This window comes from Nothobranchius furzeri, chromosome 9 (genome assembly GCF_043380555.1).
Source record: "Nothobranchius furzeri strain GRZ-AD chromosome 9, NfurGRZ-RIMD1, whole genome shotgun sequence".
NCBI lineage: Eukaryota > Metazoa > Chordata > Actinopteri > Cyprinodontiformes > Nothobranchiidae > Nothobranchius > Nothobranchius furzeri.
The window spans coordinates 34,690,181-34,709,294 of record NC_091749.1 but is presented as its reverse complement, the minus strand read 5'-3'; the positions used below and the strand labels follow the sequence as shown (position 1 = coordinate 34,709,294).

Sequence of the window (19,114 nt, the reverse complement as noted above, 5' to 3'; positions counted from 1 at the left end):
ATGGTGAGGTTTTCTGAGCACGTCCAACCAGGAGGAGACCTAAGGGAGACCCAGGACATGCTGGAGGGACTATGTCTCATGGCTGGCCAGGGAACGCCTTGGGATTCCCCCAGGTAGAGCTGGCCCAAGTGGCTGGGGAGAGGAAAGTCTGGGACTCTCAGCTTGGGCTGCTGCCCCTGCGACCCGACTCAGGATAAGTGGAAGAAAATGGATGGATGGATGGATGAATGGACAGCTGGATGGATGGATGGATGGATGGATGGACGGATGGATGGACGGACGAATGGATGGACGGACGGATGGATGGATGGATGGACGGACGAATGGATGGATGGATGAATGGATGGACGGATGGATGGATGGACGGACGGATGGACGGACGGATGGAAATCATCTCCAATCATCAACTCTGGATTCTCCTCTAAGTAGCTCAAACAACCTCAGCTGCCCTTTTTTTCTAGGACCACTCTATGAAGGAATCTCCTTGTTTTCTGGATTTTGTTCTAGTGAACAGACTTTAGATTTACTAGTAAATAGGAGGTCCATGTTTGTGTACAGCTCCTTTTTCACTAGCCAGACTGGAACTGTACCCCAAATACTAAAGAAAAAGTCTCCAATCTTTGGTCCATTCCTCCATCACTTGTGAACAAGACCCTCGGTCCAAACTCAAAGGCAGCATCGATGAGGATAAACTCTGTTTTTGCCAATCAGCTCACTTTTGAATAACTAATGAATTTGAAGTTAATAACACTGTTAAAACAACACATGTAGTGAGGATGTAAAAAGGATGCTGAGCAGCTGGTTTATTTAGCCAGAGGCTCTCCAGAATAACCTGCAAGTTAGAGACAGCTGTCCTCATGAATATTTTTTACTTTCACATGTGAGTTTTCCTAGCACGAGGACAACCATCTGGGATGGAACTATAAAGTAAATAATTAGGTTAATTATCCAGGACAGCGTTTTTAACATCACCATCTTTACTTCTGATGTTAAAAGTTGAATGGAGAGCCAAGGCTAGGCTGAGCTTCCTAAAGCGTCTATTTTTGAACTTCCTGCCCAGGGTAATAAAATATTGAGACTCTTAACTCGGTGCAGCATGGGGAATTGTTGTCACTCATCTCTGAAATGTCGAGGGACAGGAAGTGAGTTTCATAGTGGGAATGCTAGTTTGTGTTTTTAATCTTTAAGTCAGAGTCAACCTCCTTACCTTTAACATGGATGATGTCATGTTGCAGCATCAGCAAAACCACATAATAAACCCATGTCCAACACACTGTTGAAGGACTTTTCAAAAAGCAAAATTAACTGTTGTCAGGTTTAAAATCTAACATATTTTAAATATTAGTAAGCCTTGTCTAAGTTAATAATGAACTTTTAATTGTTTTAAAAACATAAGTTTTTATATTTACATAATAAAGAAGCTATTATACATATAATAAAGTATCATAAAGGGCCATATTAAATAAACTATTTATCTCAACAAACGTCTGAAGCTCCTCCCTCTATTGTCCAAATATGGTCATTTCAGATTGTTTGGATAGAAAAGGTTAATTAAAGGTGCATTTTTACAGAGTAAATTGTTGCTGCATATTAGACTAAGAATAGTTTTTTAGAGAAGATACATTCATGCATATGTGTGTGTGCGTGTGTGTGTGTCATATATATATATATATATATATATATATATATATATATATATATATATATATATATATATACATATATATATATATATATATATATATGTATGCATTTTTTAATCAAAACAAACAAACTAAATATTTCAGTGTTAAGTATGAAATTTTTTACTGTTTGGAATAAAGATGTGACGTCTTTTTGTTCTCTGTGTGTCAGTGCCACAGCAGGATGCAGGAATTTCTTGCATGTGGACCGTCTCTTTAATTCTTTTATTCTCTTGTCTCCCTGTTGCTGTTGCCTTTACTCTGCATAGACTTCAGTGCAGAACACAGACCTCATTATTTTTCCAAGTTATCTTTTTGTACGTGTGTTGTGTTTTCATATCGCTGATGGCACGCCGGCCCCTGTGGGGCGCTCCTGTCTGCTCCAACTTGCTTTCTGAGGGTCAGGACTCGGTTTTAGGGAATGGGTTAAGTAGTTCTGGTGAAGGGTCAGGGTTAGGGGCTGTGGACAGCGTTACGTTGGTAAGTGTCCTCATGGGAATAGTGGAACAAACAAGAGTGCGTGTGTTACATAAGACAGTTGTTCATGTGGTGATAATCAAATCATCTCCATGACTGAGTCGAGTGGATCTGAGGGCCTCTCAGACTCGTCCTCTTTGCTCAAGTCTCTTTCTGCGTCTCCATATGTGTTCATTATCATCATTGGTTTGTCCTCCTGTATCTAAACTGCTTTATTCTTCTGCTTCAGTGAGCTTCTTGTTTATACTCTACTTCACAGAAAAGCTCGCTTTACATGAACATCATGAAAAACTAACCCTTCTGATGCAGAGGAGTTTTCAGCTGCTTTTTAAAGGTGACCAATGTGCCCACGGCTCTCAGGCTCATTTCTAGTAATTGGTGCAACCCAGGTGCTCGTGTCCCTTCACAATCATTACAGAAACACCCTCAATTAACCATATTTGGTCACACCACATCCTAAGCTCATGAGGGAAATCCTTGTCGTCCCAACTCACAGGATGGCTCCAGAAGCACCTCCTTCAGCCACTTTGCATTCTTACCAAGTAAATCAGTGTGCTCACATAAGATGTGTTCACTCCAGAGGTAACACTCTGTAAAATCCTCCAGATCAGCCATGCTACAATGTCAGATTCCCCTAGGTCACAGGTGTCCATTATAGATTCTTACACCAGTTATGCAATAAAGCTGATTCTTCACAGACATAATTGCTCATTGGGTAAAAATAATTTGTGGATGAGGAACAAGATGGATGACTGGAGCAGCTGTTGTACTTCTGGAGACCTTGGTAGGAACCAGTGCAGATCTGAGCTTCTGTTGCCTTTGAATCATCTAGAACCGGTCCAACAAATCTCTGTAGATGATTATGGGTAAAAATACCAGTAGATCTGAGCAGCCTGCCTGGTACCAGGTCCCCGATTGGCTGATAAGCTGTTCAAGAACAGTTGGTGTACGTTTAATCAATTTTCTCCTTTAAACCAAGGTTTAACATTCTAGTAAATGCTACATCAGCACATCCGAACCAAATCAAATCTAACCTGGCCAGTTTTGGTCAACTCAGATGTGCAGCTGTGTAGCCGTCAGGATCAGCAGCGTTACGCAACGACGGCTGCCCCGTTGGCCTCAGATGGGACTAGTGGAGGGTAAAGGTCTTAATAAACTCTGTCGATGTGCAAATTGTGGACATAAACCCCATCAATTAGATTTTAAAACTGAATGCCTCACATTTGAACACAAGAACAGCACATGGTTCTAAAATTTAAAGTTAACATTTGATTTCAGTCAGTTTGCACATTTTAAAACATATTTAACTAAATCAGCACCAGCTTTGGAAGTGCTACACTATCTAAAGGCTGTGATGATAATAAGACCGTGGTGTTAAATGTTTTGCATTGCTGTAAATCGTGTGTATTATTTTAAAATCATCCAGTAATTTGACAGTTTTCTCACTTTTAATTTTTTTATTTGACTTCTGAAAATCTTAGAGTACAAACAGCTGACTGACAGTGTGGGTTAGAGGCAGCTGAGGAAAATAAAAATAAGATCTAAAGACAATCTTTAACACCCAAATACAGACACGTCTCTTTACACAAGTTAGGACAATCCAATCTGTTAACTGAAGGCCTAAAAATATACTCTTACTGATTGAACACGATCAAAAACTGATTAAATTCATGTCAAGATGCCAACAACGGCACTCTAAAGCTTTGGATAGTCACTCGCATAAATTAAGAAATAAATACAGCTTTTCTGTTTCCAAATGCAGAAACTTAAAGAGAGGAACCTGAAGGCAGCAGGATACAAATAAGGCTAAATCTACTAGTCTACTGTCTAGGGAAAAAAAAATCAAAGATGGACCTAATCCTAGCAGGGAACTGGAATTTACACTTTAAAAGTTTCTGCGCTAAGAAAGATCTGCCTGGAAAACAACTTATTATTGAGGCCAATCTGTGATACCCCTAAAAGTTACACCCTTAAGTCGTCCGCTCTTCTTAAAAAGAAAAGATTGTTTAATTAAATCAGCTTGAAATAAGTTTAACAAGTCCAACTTTATCCAGATGAAATCAAATGATTTCAGGAACTGGAGACACTTCAGAGGACTTGGATTAAGGCCAGAAACATAAAAAAAGATGTAAAACAATTAGCTCCCTTCCCCGTGTTAACAATTTTCTGTATTGACATACTTCATACATGTACACACACACACAAAAACACAACTTAAAGTGTTGTTACAGTGAAACAGACTACCTCAAACCAAGATATCCTGAGATCTTCTCTCTACGTTTGTAAACAGACTCCTGACAAAGCAGCGACAGAGAACAACTTCTCCATGTTGTCAGAAGTGTTTCATGTCACCGTCCATCATCTGTCATCTACAGTTTGTGCCGCCCGTACAGTTGCTGTGAGAGAACGACACGGAGCCAAGCGGTGTGTGATCAGGGAGGGCTGAAGGAAGCAGGTCAGCACACAGCAGCCTCTCCTCAAGGAGAGAGAGAGACTTCAGTGAGTTTATCGTTAACTCGTTAGACGGCCGTGGTTGAGAGCAAACTGGGAATACTTGAGTGACAAACGGCTGAGATGTTACAGAAGATATTTTATTGCTTTGATAATTTTCTGTAGTGAAAAAGTGTTCTCTGTTCTGCTATGGCCAGTTTCCTTTTCTGCCATTGACAAAAAACAACAACAAAAAAAAACAAAAAACAAACAGATTCCTATTGCTGGATACAGATGATGTCACACTGGTCCTGATCCCAGTTGGGGGGCTGGTTAGGATTGTAGTGTTAAGGCAGCTGGGCGAGTGAGGGGAACCATCCTGATTCGTTTAAAACAACAGCTGGTTCTATTTGGTTCATCGTGTTCATGAAAAGTTTGTCATTTTAGTTTTTTATTGGTTGGCAAAGAGCTGCAGGTCGAGTCGTACCCACACCTCCCCTGTTGGTACTTCGTGCAGCAGGAGACGACGCGTCATCGGACCCTTGTTCTCAAACTCTTTCTTTATGGTTGCCACGGGAACCTCTGTCCTCCCAAGACACACTGATATGAGACACGCAGACAAAATTGTGGGTTACGCAAAATAAGGACAGATTATTTTTAGAACAAATAAAAGAGGAAATGTAACTGAGTGATGCGTTTGTAGCTAACCGTCAGGAGAGAACTGGTCTCTGTCAAAGATGGTGATGCTGAGGACATCCTGGTACAGGTCCTTGATGTGAAACTGACAGTTGAAGTTCCACTTGGGGTTCAGAGTGTCATTGAGCGTTCGTGATGTGAAGAGCTGAGATCCCATGGTCGTTTCACAGTAAGAGTCGCTTTTACCTGCAAGAGGCATAAACCCAGGAGGTGAGAGAGAGAAAGAAGGATGTGAGGAGAGGAGATGTGAGTTTTAACTCACCGTTGGCTTTTACTGCCTTCAGTTCAGTGGCTTCCAAAATGGTGACGAGGAGTCTACCGATTCCGCTGGCTTTCACAGAGCGCCCTGCAAACGCACACAACCCGAGTAAACAACCCGAGAAACGCAACGCGCCGCAGAAGGGAGCTGAATGACAAACCTTGATAAATCTTTTCTCTTTTCTTCTTCTCAGTCTCAATGAATTCCTCAGATGCCACCTTTATCTTCTGAACCCACGCCGTTCTAACACAAACACACACAGCGCTGGTGAAAATAATCAAATCCTCTGTGCGTCAGTGCGCACGCCTGTGTGTGCAGAGCTACCTTTCATTGACGTTATCGGTCCTGATGGAGTAAACTCTGTTGATGTGTGAGATGTGGAAGATGGGCTCATCACTGGGGGGTTCCGGAAGCTTCACCAAAACTTCATTCAGCAGAACGGGCTGCAGGAAACAAACGATGTCCGTCACGCATGAGAACACACAAACCAAACTAATAAATATTCCAAGTCTGTGTGTGTGTGTGTGTGTGTGTGTGTGTGTGTGTGTGTGTGTGTGTGTGTGTGTGTAAGTTACCGGTTTGTACAACTTGAGCTGCACATTGTTCCTCTTGCTGAACAATTTATCGGGTCCAGATGAGGTGAACTGTTTCACAGCGTGGGTTAAGAGCAGGAAGTCGTTGAAGAGGAAAGCCCAGAGCTCTTTGTTGCTCTTTGCTTTGTACATCTGGGGAAAAAACATAAACTCAAAGTAATTATTCATATGTGTGATAATTAAAATACACACAAGGAAGTTCTGAAGTAAAAGAAAATGAAGTGATAAAACATTACTAAAGTGAAACTAGATGCTTGATTTGAACATGGTTCTGAACTCTGATGGTTTCTCTCTGCAGTCTGAGGATCATAATAAGAACCGCCAGACCAAAAACATTTTAACCTTCACCTTCCTGCGTCTTGAGTCATTTATAAACTGCTGTCAAGTCCAGACGCCACTCCCTGACCCCGAGGGCGGAGTGGAGAGACTCACCTTCCCACTGTGCAGCAGCTTCCTCGGACCCAAACAGTTGGTGAGAGAGTTAAATTTCAAATGCTGTGCAAAGAGAAGATTACCATTTACATTTTTGAAACAGATAAATTAAGACTTAGGGCGTGAGTTAACAGTAAGCCTGGTACCTCTATAGGGCTATCACACTGTACGTGGGTCTGAATCCACTCCAATCTCTCAACATTCTCCTTCGACCTAACCTCCTCGTTCACCTGAGCAGAAAGGTTCTCATCAGGAAAATAAGGAACCAGTTCTGTTTTCAGCCAGAACAAATAAAAATACAGTAATCCACAAGTGAATGAAATAATCACCAGCTGACAGAGCTCCTCGGCTCTCTCCAGAGCTTCTTTCAGTGGTTCTCGGTCAGCGTGGCCCTCTGGTGTGCACTCCAGGATCTGCACACAATCAAACAAAATGCCACACTGATTCAGTTTTATCTGCAAATGCAAGAAGAAACTAAAGAGGAGGCTGACGCACGTTTTTGATGTGCAGCGGGTAGCGAGTGATCCTTTGCATGGGTTTCAGCAGGAAACTGGACAGCGGCATGCCTTTACATCGGTAGTCTGTGGCGATTTTCTGATTTAAAGATGAGAAAAGTCCACACATGGTTCATGTACATATGCAGCGTGGGTCACTATGCTTATGAAGGTTAAAACAATAAAAGTGGAGGCATTAACATTGATAAGGGAACATCTCATTGCTACCTTGAGGAAGCTCTTGAAGTCCGGCTCGTTGTCGGTGCGGGTCTGCAGCAGCGCGGCGCCGTTGAACTGGTTGGAACAGAAGTGGATGTAGGGCTGCATGTGGGACAGCTCGCTGGCCATGATGTCCCCGATCTTCTGCACTGGCACATTCTCTCCACTGGACTTCTTACGGAGATGGAGAGCTCTGCAGAAACCATCAACGTTTTCACAAACAAGCTTTTAAACACCTCATTTCTGCAGCTGTGTGATCTTTACTTGACAATTTTACTGTTGCAGGTCAGAAGATCTTTCCAGTTGACAAAGATCATGTCCATCTCTTCCTTTTTCAGCCGACCGGACTCAGACATAGGCTTGTAGAAGACCTAAAGACAAGCACCCATCATCGAAATGAAGTAAAATGACAGATGTGCACCCATTTATTCCCATTAAATAAATTCTGTGGAATTCACCCAAACCCATTACCTCCAACACCACCTGCAGGTCTTCCACATATCTCTCCTCAGACTCGATCAGCTCGTGGATGTAATCTTGTCTCTTCTTCTCCTGGGGGCTCAGAGAGTCCAGGCTGGCTGGGTCCGAACACCCTAAAGGGGAAAGCAGCGAAAAATGACCCCAACAAATCTACAGATGAAAACCACCGCAGCATGTTAGTGCTGCCACCAGCTGGACAAAGAGAAAAACAGAAACAGAAAGACAGGAGCAGGAGAAGAAAGGAAACAGTCAGTATCTTTACTTACCTGGTTCAGGTTCACAATCTGACCCTTCTCCCATGCAAAATGACTGCTGCTTATGCTCAGACTCTTTTCTTTCCTCTGGTTCTCTAACCTCCTGGTTTGTCTCGTCCCAAAGGTTTAAAAACAGAAATCTGCACGGTGAAGTCATCGTTCTGTTTCCTCAGACGTTCCTCTCCTGACTGTGTCTCTTCCTACCCTTTGTGCCGTTATCTTCTAACAGCTGTTAAATCTGTTTGCACCAAAACAGGGAGACATCCAATCCCCACCCCACCGCAGACAGAGGATACAACTATTGTCTTTCTTCTTATCTGTTCAAAAGAAGCCTGAAAAACTGGAAAAGCAGATTTAGCCAAAGCTTCATAGTTTTAAAAACCACAAAAAAATTGAACGGTTTCACGGCTGTCCACTGAGGTTATGGATGCCAAATTTTTTTAAATCTAAATTTAGGGTGAAAAAGGCAGCCTTTGCTGTTCTATCTGGACATCTAAATCTCGTGTGGAAAATACAAACTCGGGACAGCATATTCACACTGTGGAGCTAAAGACATCTTAACATTTACAACTTTAAACGGTCCTTGTGTTTTTATTTCTAAGCCAGAAACAAACTATACTAGATGCATTAGTAAAAATAGTTACAAAAACACATATGAGACTATTTTAATGACATTTAGAACTAAATGCTCATCACAGAGCGTGTGTTTCTGTATCCTTGACTTCATACATCATAAATTACTCAGGTGACTGTACGTCTTGGTCAGACACTAAATTCAATCTGTTAAACTGGTGTGAAAGACCATATCAGAGTTGTCTGCATCTTTTTATAAACACAGAAGGTAAAATGTTGAATTTACTTCTAAAACTCTGCGAGACAGAGAATGGACGTCTCTCCTAAAATACTTAACGTTCTATTACTCTGGGGTCTCATTTATCAAACGTTGCGTAGAATCCTTACTAAAACCGTACTTAAGCTCAGCAAAAGAAATGTACTTATGCCAAGTAGGTTTGTGATCTATCGAGAATGTTTCTCAGCTGCTTTTTAGTCACATCCCGCCCTCACCACGCCCACTTACTGCCATAAATGGTCAATGCAAAGTGCCTTGTGGATCTCATGCATATACATAAGACGGCTGTTGCAGCGCTCCGCCAATGACGATGGCGATCGTAGATCAAGGCAGATCAAGGAAGCGCTATTTCACACAAGCAGAAATTGAGGTACCTGTGGCTGAGGTGGAGAAATGAAAGGAAGTACTTTTGCAAAACAAATAAGAGAAAATCCACGGAGTGGCACAGCGTTGCTGAAGCCGTCAATGCTGTGAATTCTTCAGAGATCTGTGGCGGATATAAAAAAAATGGTCCAATCGGGATTCGATTCCCAGACTCCCGGGTGAATGTCACACACGCTAACCAGTCAACCAAAAGGAGATCTCCCTTGTCCAAGTAGCCAGGGTGCATGATCAATCAGGTCACAGTGACAGGACACACACACTGTCACAGATCCATGACATTCTGTCTCAACCTGTCCCCCTGCTGATATTCTGCATTCCGTATTCTGCGCTTCAGGCTGTGTGTGTGTGTGTGTGTGTGTTTGTGGGTGGGGGGGGGGGGGGGGGGGGGCTTGTTCTGTGTGAAAACGAAGCAGTAAAAGTGATAATGCTGCAGGATTTCATAATTTTATTAGGGCCGGGACTTTAACGCGTTAATTACGATTAATTAATTAGAAAAAAATAACGCGTTAAAAAAATTAACGCATTTAATTGCAGCTTGCATTTCGAGCACGGCGGGACCTTTGTCATTGCACGATTTCCTCGTAGACTGAATATCACTGACGCACACAACAATACACAGTGCTAATGGCTACTAAAATGGAATAAAAACAGAAAGAAGTTGCCTTGCTTGGACTGATGCAGGATTTAGGAAACACGTCCGCCTCTTTTCTTAACTTTGAAAAAAAAAAACTTCCAGACAACAACGGAGTCCGTGTCGCGGACATTTTTCAGAGATCGTCTCTGCTGCGGCTGCCCGGTGGCACCGGAAACTTTACAAAAGTTGCGGTAAGCTATATTTTTAACATTTACGTAACATCTGTGCAGCGCTGAAAGCACCAGACAGAATAATTCTGTGCCTTAACAGTAGTTTATGAAAGTAGTCAGACAAACGAGAGGCACCTGGCTGCCGCTGGGAGAACGCTCCGTGTTCTCACTACTATGTAAACAATCACAGACAACGTGTCTTTAAGTTGAAAACAGAAGTTTAAGTTAAAACAGAAACACTCTGAAACTTTTCTGATGATTTTCTAAACAATTCTGTCGGAGAATTATATGTTTCTGAGACGAGTCTCTGTCTAAACATCGCATGCATTACTATCATTAAGCAGCGAGGGCGGATGCTTAAGTGTATCAGGGGCAGCGAGGAACGAGGAAGTTGTGTTCAGGCTGGAGATCACACCAGATTCGCTGCAGCAGGCGTGAATCTGCGGGTCTGCAGCATCCCCTTCTTAACGTGACAGCAGAACTTCCCATGTAAGGAAGGTCCGCTCACCTGTTTGTCAGTTCATTATTTCCTCGCCATGAACTTTTATCATCCCATCAACCTCCAGTCATCCAACTGGAACCAGTTAGTGTTCCTGATCATTCTCAGAATATGCCACGCCTGCTCTGGTGTTAAAAGTTAGTACATTTAAGTCCTAGATCATATTTGTGCCTGTTCTACTGTCATTTTGAAGGATTATTATTTATGTGTGGTTTTACTACATTATGAGTAGAAATGCTAATAAAAACTCCCAATTATAAAACAGGTGAAACTGGAAAAATTAGAATCTGGTGCAAAGTCAAATTTATTTCAGTCATTCAACTAGACAGAGACTATTTAAAGGCTCAGGAACCCTTTGCAGGTGTTTTCTATTTGTAATTATAAATTTTAGTTGATTTGGGTTTTGTTTCATATCACACATGACATTTGAATAATTAAAATGCATTTTTTATTAAAAGCTTTAGTTTACAGTAATAACCAAGTCTAATGTTTGATTCTCTGTCTCATAATTTTAATTAAAAGTTTTACTTTGAGAGCACATTTTCCTGAACGATTAAAATGCGATTAATTTAGATTAATTAATTACAAAGCCTGTAATTAATTATAATTAATTAGAATTTTTAATCAAGTCCCAGCCCTAAATTTTTATCCTTCTCAGCAGCAGCACTGCAGGTGCTCTCCATGTCCAAAATGTGCGTAAGCCAGGTCCTTAGTCAACTTAAAGTTGTGCACATTTTTCCGCAAAGTTTTCTTTCATAAATCCCAAAGTTTGCGTGGAAAGTTGCTTACGCAGTTTTCCGACCCCGTTTTGTTGGCAAGCAAGCTTGATAAATGAGGCCCCAGTTCATTTATAATGAAGACCAAAACCTCTGGAGGTAAAAGCTAAACATCTCGCTAGCTCACTCGGAGATGACCTATGCCACAGAGTCAACATGGAAAGGAAAGGAAAGTAAGGTGGACGAGCATCAGAGAAACCCACCATCAGTCTGCAGCAGCTCCAGACAGAGAGTCAGAAAACTGTTTCAGGATCTGATTCATTTAAAAGTTACTTTCTGCAAACACAAGTTCACAATTTACACCCCCCTTCACACTGAATCAGAGAGCAGAAAGTCCAAACCCTCTGTCCCCTCAAAGGGACAGAGGGTGATAGTGGGTCTCTGAGGACAGGAGCAGGAGGAGGAAGAGTCTCTCTTCCACCTGGAAGGAAAAGAAAAAGACAAGCAGGGGGTGAAAGAGAGAGCGAGAGAAGGAGGAATAAAGTTTGGAAAAGGAGGGAAGATGTGAAGAAAACAGTGAATAGGAAGAAAAGCTGAACAGACAGGTGAAGCTAAACTCGGGTAGGATTAGACAGTTGAGTCTAAGATAGTTTGTCTCAGGTGTTTTGTACTCACACTGCTGGCTGGTGCCATTATCCGTTGCCGTAGTGACATAATTAGTGGGAAAGAGACCGGTGGCCCCATTGACCTCTCCTTTCCACCAGTCGGGGTCGTTCTTGTCCAAAACGTTGATGGTCTGACCTTTAGAGAAGCTCAGCTCGTCCTGGTTGGCGGCGGTGTAGTCATATATGGCGATCACCTGACAGACTGAGACACAACAGGGTATTATTACTTACTCACTTACACTCTCTAACTTCACACTCTGACATTTACCTGGGTGGGACGCCGGGGTGGATTTGCCACTGTTGGATCCCAAGATTTTAACATGAGAGGATGGGAACCAGCCCTTCTGACGCCTCTTACCTCGAGCCTACGGCCAGAAACAAACAAGTTGCAGCGTTTTAATCAAACCAACTACAAAAGAATTTAAAAAACACTTAAATGTTTCCCGGCTGACCTGGAGTTCCCCGAGCCACCAGCCGGATGAGTTCTTTGCAAAAATGATGATCAGCTGGTTAGTTTCCAGGCTGAGCTGATCGGGGCCAGCGGACGTGTGGGCTTTTATCACCTGGGCAATTTCTGCACAAATCAGCATTTTTACTTTAATTTAAGCAGAAAGCATAACCTTTTGTTAAAATTACAAATGTGTGGATCTCAGATTTCACCTTGTTTTTTCTTCCCAGACAAGCTTGACGTCTGAAACAAATGTTAATAATGTAAAAAACAAAAAACAAAAAAACCCTTAAAATAATTAAAATGTCTATTTAAAATGGATAGAAGTTTAGGGGAGTTCCCTTACATCTGCCTCTTTCGATTTGACGTAGTTGTGTGGGAAGATTCCGGATCGATCCCCCGCCGAACCGCTCCACCACTCCCCGTCTCTTTTGCTCACCAAGATCACATCTCCTTCATTAAACGCCAGATCACCGGGCGCCGGGGACTCATACGTGTACAGTGCCACATACTCTATAAACCAAACAAAAATACGATAATAAGAGGACAGCTAAATCCTTATGCATCTCCATCAGGAATCATTTACAAGACCTAACCCTAAAGCTGGGTGGACACTGTACGACTTTTTCACTCGTAGCACACAGCTTCAGCTCAAACTGTACGACTTCCTCGCAGGGCAGATCTCACGAGTCATGTGCTCACACTGCACAACCCAGTTCTCGGATGCCTGACTGCTCACACTGTACGTCTGGTAGCAACACGTCGGACCTAAAAAATGTGCTAAAAATAGCAGTTTTTACTCAACACGTCAGACTTTTTTGTCTTGCCTGATGTCCTTCGGGAGTGCTGCAGGAGGACACACAGGGATTTATGGGGGTTGGATGAGGAAAACGAAATAAAAAAAGTAAATCTGTGTTTTGTGATCAGTTTTATTTGACATGAACACGACAAACACGCTTTCTTGACAATCTTTGGGAGTAAAAAAAATGTGTAGAAATAAAATCGAACAACGTGTGTTATTAGGGAAATAGCGGGCGAGCGGTGTTGATGCAGGATTGCGCATGCGCCATGAGCCGTTCTGGTAGTTTTTGGGTCGCAGCTGCTCGCAGCGCCGCTTCAACAGTGCGATACCCTCACGAGGGACGAGCAAAATATTAAACACGCCAGAAGTCCGTGCGAGCTCACGATTGCTGATCGGTAGCTGGTCACGTGGTGTTAATCGCCTCTCGTAACCCCCTGTACACTACACGACCGCTCGGCGCAAAACTCGCCCCGATCTTGTGGATTCTCGCACGAGTGGAAAATCGGCTCAGAAAAGTGAAAAAGTTGCACAGTACGCCCGGCTTAACCATCCCAACAAGGAAAATATATCAGATTAAAGGCCCAGCATTCCTTGAAGGAATCTTTAAAGCTCACACACGAGCACCTAACTTTTGAAACAATCTGACACTTTACCTTCAAGTTGAAGGCTGTCAACAGATTCTGCAGCATCAGGTGAACTCTTCTTGCTAAAAACACAAAGAGAGACTACAATCACAACACATTTCCAAAAGCAGCAAATTCCACATCACACACACCGGTCCGTCCTGGAAAACGGAAGGCATTCCTGAGTCAAACAATGGAATTGTGCTCAGGGCTTCTGAAACCTGCGCTAGAGCTCTGCACGGGCCTAAAATCTGAGCCCGTGTCTGGCCCGGCCCAATGGGGTGGAGCCCCAGCCCGACCCGGTCCGAAAAGGTTTTCAGGATTCTCTGGCCCGACCCGAGCCCGACTTTTTTTTTAACTTTCATAATGTTTTAGCGTGATGGAATGCTCAGCATTCTAATCATCTGTGAGAAGCGTTCTGCAGTAAAAAAAGAAAAAATAAAAAAAAGAAAAATAACAGAAGGAAAAACAGCATCAATGCAGCTTTTTTTTAACAGAGCGTATTTTCGAGCAGCAGATGAAATTTACGAACACTATATTAATTGGATGCGTTTGTAAATTTAATCTGCTCTGAAAATGCGCTCTTGTGCAATTAGAAAAAAAAGCAGCATTCTAATTTTCTAACTGCAGAGTGCATTCTCAGAGCGGCAGATTAAATAAACGCCCCCAATTGATATCGCGTTTGTAAATTTAATCTGCCGCTCTGAAAATGCGCTCTGCAGTTACAAAAAAACCAGCAATGAATGCTGTATTTTTTTTTTACTGCAGAGCGAATTTATTCACAGAAAAATAGAATGCTGCCGTTTTCATGAGAATAAACGAATGGTTTCTGACATCAAAGTGGACATAAAATGGCGTATTAGAATAGGGACACATGTTTCAATCAGCAGTTTGAGAATTCGTTTATACAGGCGCATTTATAAACCACACAGACCTTAACTGAGCTAACGGTGCGTGAGAAGCAGGCAGGTGCTGCTGCGTTCAAGTGTTTCAGTTTTTTTTATGAATTTGATTAAAAATAAAGGCGCCCGGCCCGTGTCCGAGGTAATTACACAGTCGTTGGCCCGACAGTCGTTGGCCCGAAGTGAGGGTTTAGGGCTCCAGTGCAGGGCTCTAACCTGCGCTGCTTTGACGCTGAGCCAAAGCTTTATGCAAACTGGTGAAATCTGGAATGCACACTCGACTGACGGGTAAGTCAAGAGCTTCAGTCTCAGTTTCACAACAACAATAAGCCACAAAACCAGCTGCAATAAAAACGCCCACAAGTCGGATCATTTTGTTCCCAAGTTCTGCGGAGGTCAAATCTCAGGTGAATTAAACTTGAAAAATCCCTCTACTGTCAGCACAATCCTCCAATGGACCAAAACAGAGAGGAGCTAGGGTTATTAGTCAGCAGGAGATTGTATCAAACTAAAAGGAAGCCTGAAAAATGAGTTTCAGTTTAAATCGTTGTCCTTTTGTAACAAACAAACAGCACATTTTAGTACATTTACAACAACATGCATATTTCCTGTTTGGATGGAATGGTTTTACACATTACTGTGTGGGAGAGAAAGACATAAATCATCCATGTAGATTAGAGCCTAAACAGCAAGCCCACGAGTGGCAGAAGACCCAAGGAGTGATGCGTCTGATTAAATAAACAAGAAAAAACTTCTGTTCTCATAAGTATATTAAAACAACAACAACACTGTTTTGTTATTGGCTTCATTCATCTACATCAAACACATTCCTCCGATGGTCTGAATGCCTCTGATGCTACAGACAAGTCATGTAACTGGTGCATATTTTCTGCTCAACTACTTGATATAAAAAACAAAAATGTCACTGTTACATTTGTCGTTTTGGAATGTAGGAAGGCATGTGCTCCAGGCTACTGGGTTAAACAACCAAAAAAAAAAACTAATCAAAGCTAAAGGGAACAAGATTCTGCAGGATGAATGACAGCATTTTAAGTTACTTACTCTGAGCCGTCCCCTTCACCCAGCAGGGTGACGTACGTTTTAGGGAACCAGCCCTGTTCCCCGTTCAGCTCTCCCAGCCACCAGTTCTCCTGCTGCTCCAACACACAGATCACATCGTCCTTGTTGAAGTTCAGATGGTTGTCCGTCTTTGCCGTCCAGGAACACAGGGCCTGAGCAGACAGGTTTCCCACCACCGGCTGGAAAAGACAACTTGAGCATTAAAACTGTTCAGGCAGAGATCACAGCTCCTTTATGAGGCTCTCACCTGCCCGTGTGACTCCGGGGGAGCTGAGTTTGGAGAGTGCGTTGGTGTGAAAGCAGACTTGGTTCCTGCTGCCTTGGCAGCTTCCAGAGCGTTGGACAGCTGTTTCTGGATCGGTACTTTAGAGGGAGCGGGAGCTGCAGCGGCAGCAGGAGCCGTGTTTGCTGCGTTTGATGGAGCCACCCGCTCCACGTAGCTCTCTGGGAACCAGCCCATCTTCCCCTGCCCGCTGCCGTACAGCCAGCCCTCCTCTCGCTCAGTCGTCTCGTCAACCTGAGGAGGAGGAAGCGGCACTTCAGTCAGAGGAACAACTAAAGGAACAAAGAATGCAGAATGAAGATGTGAGAATGAGTTCATTTTCTTACCTCTATGATATCATCTGCGCTGAAGCTGAGCTCTTCGTTGTTTCGAGCACTGAATGGGTAGATAGCTTTGAAGGAGGTGAGGGCTGCAGACTTCCTGTGTTGTGTAGCTTTAGGTTTTCCTCCTGAAGAGAATCAGCAAAGAGATTTTTCATTTTTATTTAAACCCTGAAAAATTTTCAGATTAAAGGAAAGTTTGAAAGTGTGCATCTCACCCTTCCTCTCCTCCAACCCTCTCAGCAGAGCCGTCAGTTTCTCCTGAATGTCCACCTTCCCTCCGTTGGGCTGCTGTTGACGCAATGACTCCTCCTTCCTCTTTTTTTCTATCTCAACTATCCTCCTCTCCTCCTCTTCCTCCCTTCTCCTCCTCTCCTCATCTGCCTTTTTCCTCTCCTCCTCATGCTGCTGAAGCCGTCTCCTTCTATCATCCTCTTCCTTCTTCCTTCGCTCCTCCTCCTCTAGCTTTCTACTTTCCTCAGCATCTCGGAGCGCGGCTTCGGCAGCTCTTTGTCGTCTTCTCTCCTCTTCATCCCTCTCTCTTCTGCGTTCCTCCTCCCTCCTCTCTTCTTCTAACCTCTTCCTCTCTTCCTCCCTCCTGCGCCGCTCTTCCTCTTCCTTCCTTCTCTTCTCTTCTAGCCTCCTCTCCTCCTCCAGTTTCTTTCGCTCTTCCTCGAGTTTCCTCCTCTCCTCCTCCAGCTTCCTCCTTTCCTCTTCCTGCCTGCGTCTCTCCGCTTGCCGCTGACGCTCCTCCTCTTCTCTCCTCCTCCTCTCCTCCTCCTCTCTTCTTTTTCGCTCAGCCTCCTCCTTCGCTCTGAGCTCGCGCTCGGCCTGTTCCTTAGCAGCCTGGATGAGAGCCTGTCTTGCTTTCTCCTCCTCCTCCCTCTTTTTGGCCTCCCTTTCCTCTTGGAGCCTCCTCTGACGCTCTTCCTCTTCCCTCCTCAGCTTCTCCTGTCGCTGGCGTTCCATTTCCATTTTGATACGCCTGCGAATGGAAAACAGTACCTTTAAACTTTTCTGTAAATTAAATTGGATCAAATCTGAAAATAGAGCAGAGTTTTACCTTTGAGCTTCCTCCTCCTCCTTTCGCCGCCTTTCCTCCTCTTGTCGTTTCCTCTCCTCCTCCTCCTTTCGCCGCCTTTCCTCCTCTTGTCGTTTCCTCTCCTCTTCCTTCCTTCTCTTCTCCTCTTCCTGTTCCTTCCTGCGTACAAGCTCATGCTGCTTTTCCTCTTTGATGCTGCACAGCTTCTCCAGGGCAGCCTGCTGGTTTCTCTGGTTCTCTTTCAGCTCCTGATGAAGAAAGATTTCACACATTTATTTTTTAATAAAATTAAAGAAAAAAGGCCATAGCCCAAAGGCCATTTGCTTCAGTCACGTGTATTTATATATATATATATATATATATATATATATATATGTGTGTGTGTGTGTGTGTAGAGTCTAAAAGCTGATAGTTAATCCTCTCTAGGTTGGTTGAGCATCATAAGGACAGACTAGAGATGCTGGACCTGCTGTATATATTTATAAAGGCTTCAGATATTTTCATCACTTGCATAAAATCAATCTTGAGTTGGCAAGTAATTAAAATTGCGCCCACATTTTCTAAGTTAACACACATCTCTTTTTACAATGGTAGTTTTTGCATCTTTACTGTTTCCCTACTTCAGCCCTCTCCCCCCTCCCCCTGCGCGCGGCCGCAAACTCACTGATGCGCCTGCAGCCTCTCAGAATTCCTGCTGATCTAAACATTGAAAGAATAATTTCATTTTCTGTTTCTCACTTCTGATTACCTTCAATGGTGTCTGTTTGTTGCAACCACCAGGTACAAAAACGAACTTGTTTTTATGTGACTATTTTTCTGTCCTGTCTCTGTTTATTATTTTCCTGAATCTCCTCTCAATCCTAAAGAAAAACTTCTACCTAGCTTCATATATTTTCCCCTCATGAATTACCTTTGAACAGCAGTTCAAAAAGATCTACCAACCGCAAATATAGTGGAGTGCACGCTGCACACCGATCGCACCGGTGCGGTGAAGTTACCAGAGGAAGAAACAGGTGATGCGCTCCGCAGCAGCAAAATGCATCAGACACAAATAAAAGACAGAAATCATAAAACGAAATGAGCCGACATGAACGATCGCGTGTTAAATTTGTTTTTGAGGTGGTGAAACTTTGATGTTACTGTGGCCGTGGTCAGGACGCATCAGTCTGGAGCGCATCAACAATTAGAGCTCTGCGCCTCTCAGATAAAAATAATCCCTGGAGAGTCCACATGAATAATGTAATAGAAGTAGAACCAGGATCGTTTTTGCCCCCCCCCGGGTGTGCAAGTTGAGGGCTTCCAGGAGCTCCCTTTAGCTCACCTGTAATTTGAATCCTGCGTATAGCACAAGTTTGTCGCGTGAGTTGCCAGATCCTAGCAGACAGTTGCCGGAACGGTTCTTTCAAAATAAAATAGTTGTTCCGGCAAGATCCGGCTCAAATTAAGCACTGTTAAAGGTCCACTTTACATATATTTTGAATATATTTGCAGTGGCCTCTAGAGGGAATGAATGCCTTGTAAGTCGTACTCTTAGAGAAAATAAAGAACTGGCACGTCTGTCTGAGGGTGGAGAATTCAGCTGGAGGAGAAAGTAGCTTCAGATGGCAGGATTTGGAGTATTATTTCCTGATGTTTAGACATCTCAGCTTTGATTGGCTAAGAGCAAAGCAACACTACCTA

The 19,114-nt window shown here is 43.2% G+C and overlaps 1 protein-coding gene across 1 annotated transcript in view; it reads right to left on the bottom strand.

Moving 5' to 3' along the window:
• Positions 1-4,220: 4,220 nt before the first annotated feature.
• itsn2b (intersectin 2b) overlaps positions 4,221-19,114 on the bottom strand; it is a 32,507-nt gene continuing 17,613 nt past the window's right edge. Inside the window, exons 17-40 of the mRNA XM_054732634.2 lie at positions 17,456-17,682; positions 16,611-17,377; positions 16,399-16,520; positions 16,037-16,306; positions 15,772-15,968; positions 13,838-13,890; positions 12,729-12,895; positions 12,595-12,625; positions 12,387-12,508; positions 12,203-12,299; positions 11,945-12,136; positions 7,754-7,875; positions 7,547-7,653; positions 7,292-7,475; positions 7,065-7,163; positions 6,899-6,982; positions 6,716-6,799; positions 6,570-6,632; positions 6,120-6,269; positions 5,869-5,987; positions 5,705-5,787; positions 5,548-5,631; positions 5,298-5,471; positions 4,221-5,189 (exon numbers count right to left, since the gene is read on the bottom strand). Of these exons, the coding sequence (XP_054588609.2) occupies positions 5,041-5,189; positions 5,298-5,471; positions 5,548-5,631; positions 5,705-5,787; positions 5,869-5,987; positions 6,120-6,269; positions 6,570-6,632; positions 6,716-6,799; positions 6,899-6,982; positions 7,065-7,163; positions 7,292-7,475; positions 7,547-7,653; positions 7,754-7,875; positions 11,945-12,136; positions 12,203-12,299; positions 12,387-12,508; positions 12,595-12,625; positions 12,729-12,895; positions 13,838-13,890; positions 15,772-15,968; positions 16,037-16,306; positions 16,399-16,520; positions 16,611-17,377; positions 17,456-17,682 (3,747 nt within the window). The 3' untranslated portion in view covers positions 4,221-5,040. The remainder of the gene's footprint in view (positions 5,190-5,297; positions 5,472-5,547; positions 5,632-5,704; positions 5,788-5,868; positions 5,988-6,119; positions 6,270-6,569; positions 6,633-6,715; positions 6,800-6,898; positions 6,983-7,064; positions 7,164-7,291; positions 7,476-7,546; positions 7,654-7,753; positions 7,876-11,944; positions 12,137-12,202; positions 12,300-12,386; positions 12,509-12,594; positions 12,626-12,728; positions 12,896-13,837; positions 13,891-15,771; positions 15,969-16,036; positions 16,307-16,398; positions 16,521-16,610; positions 17,378-17,455; positions 17,683-19,114) is intronic.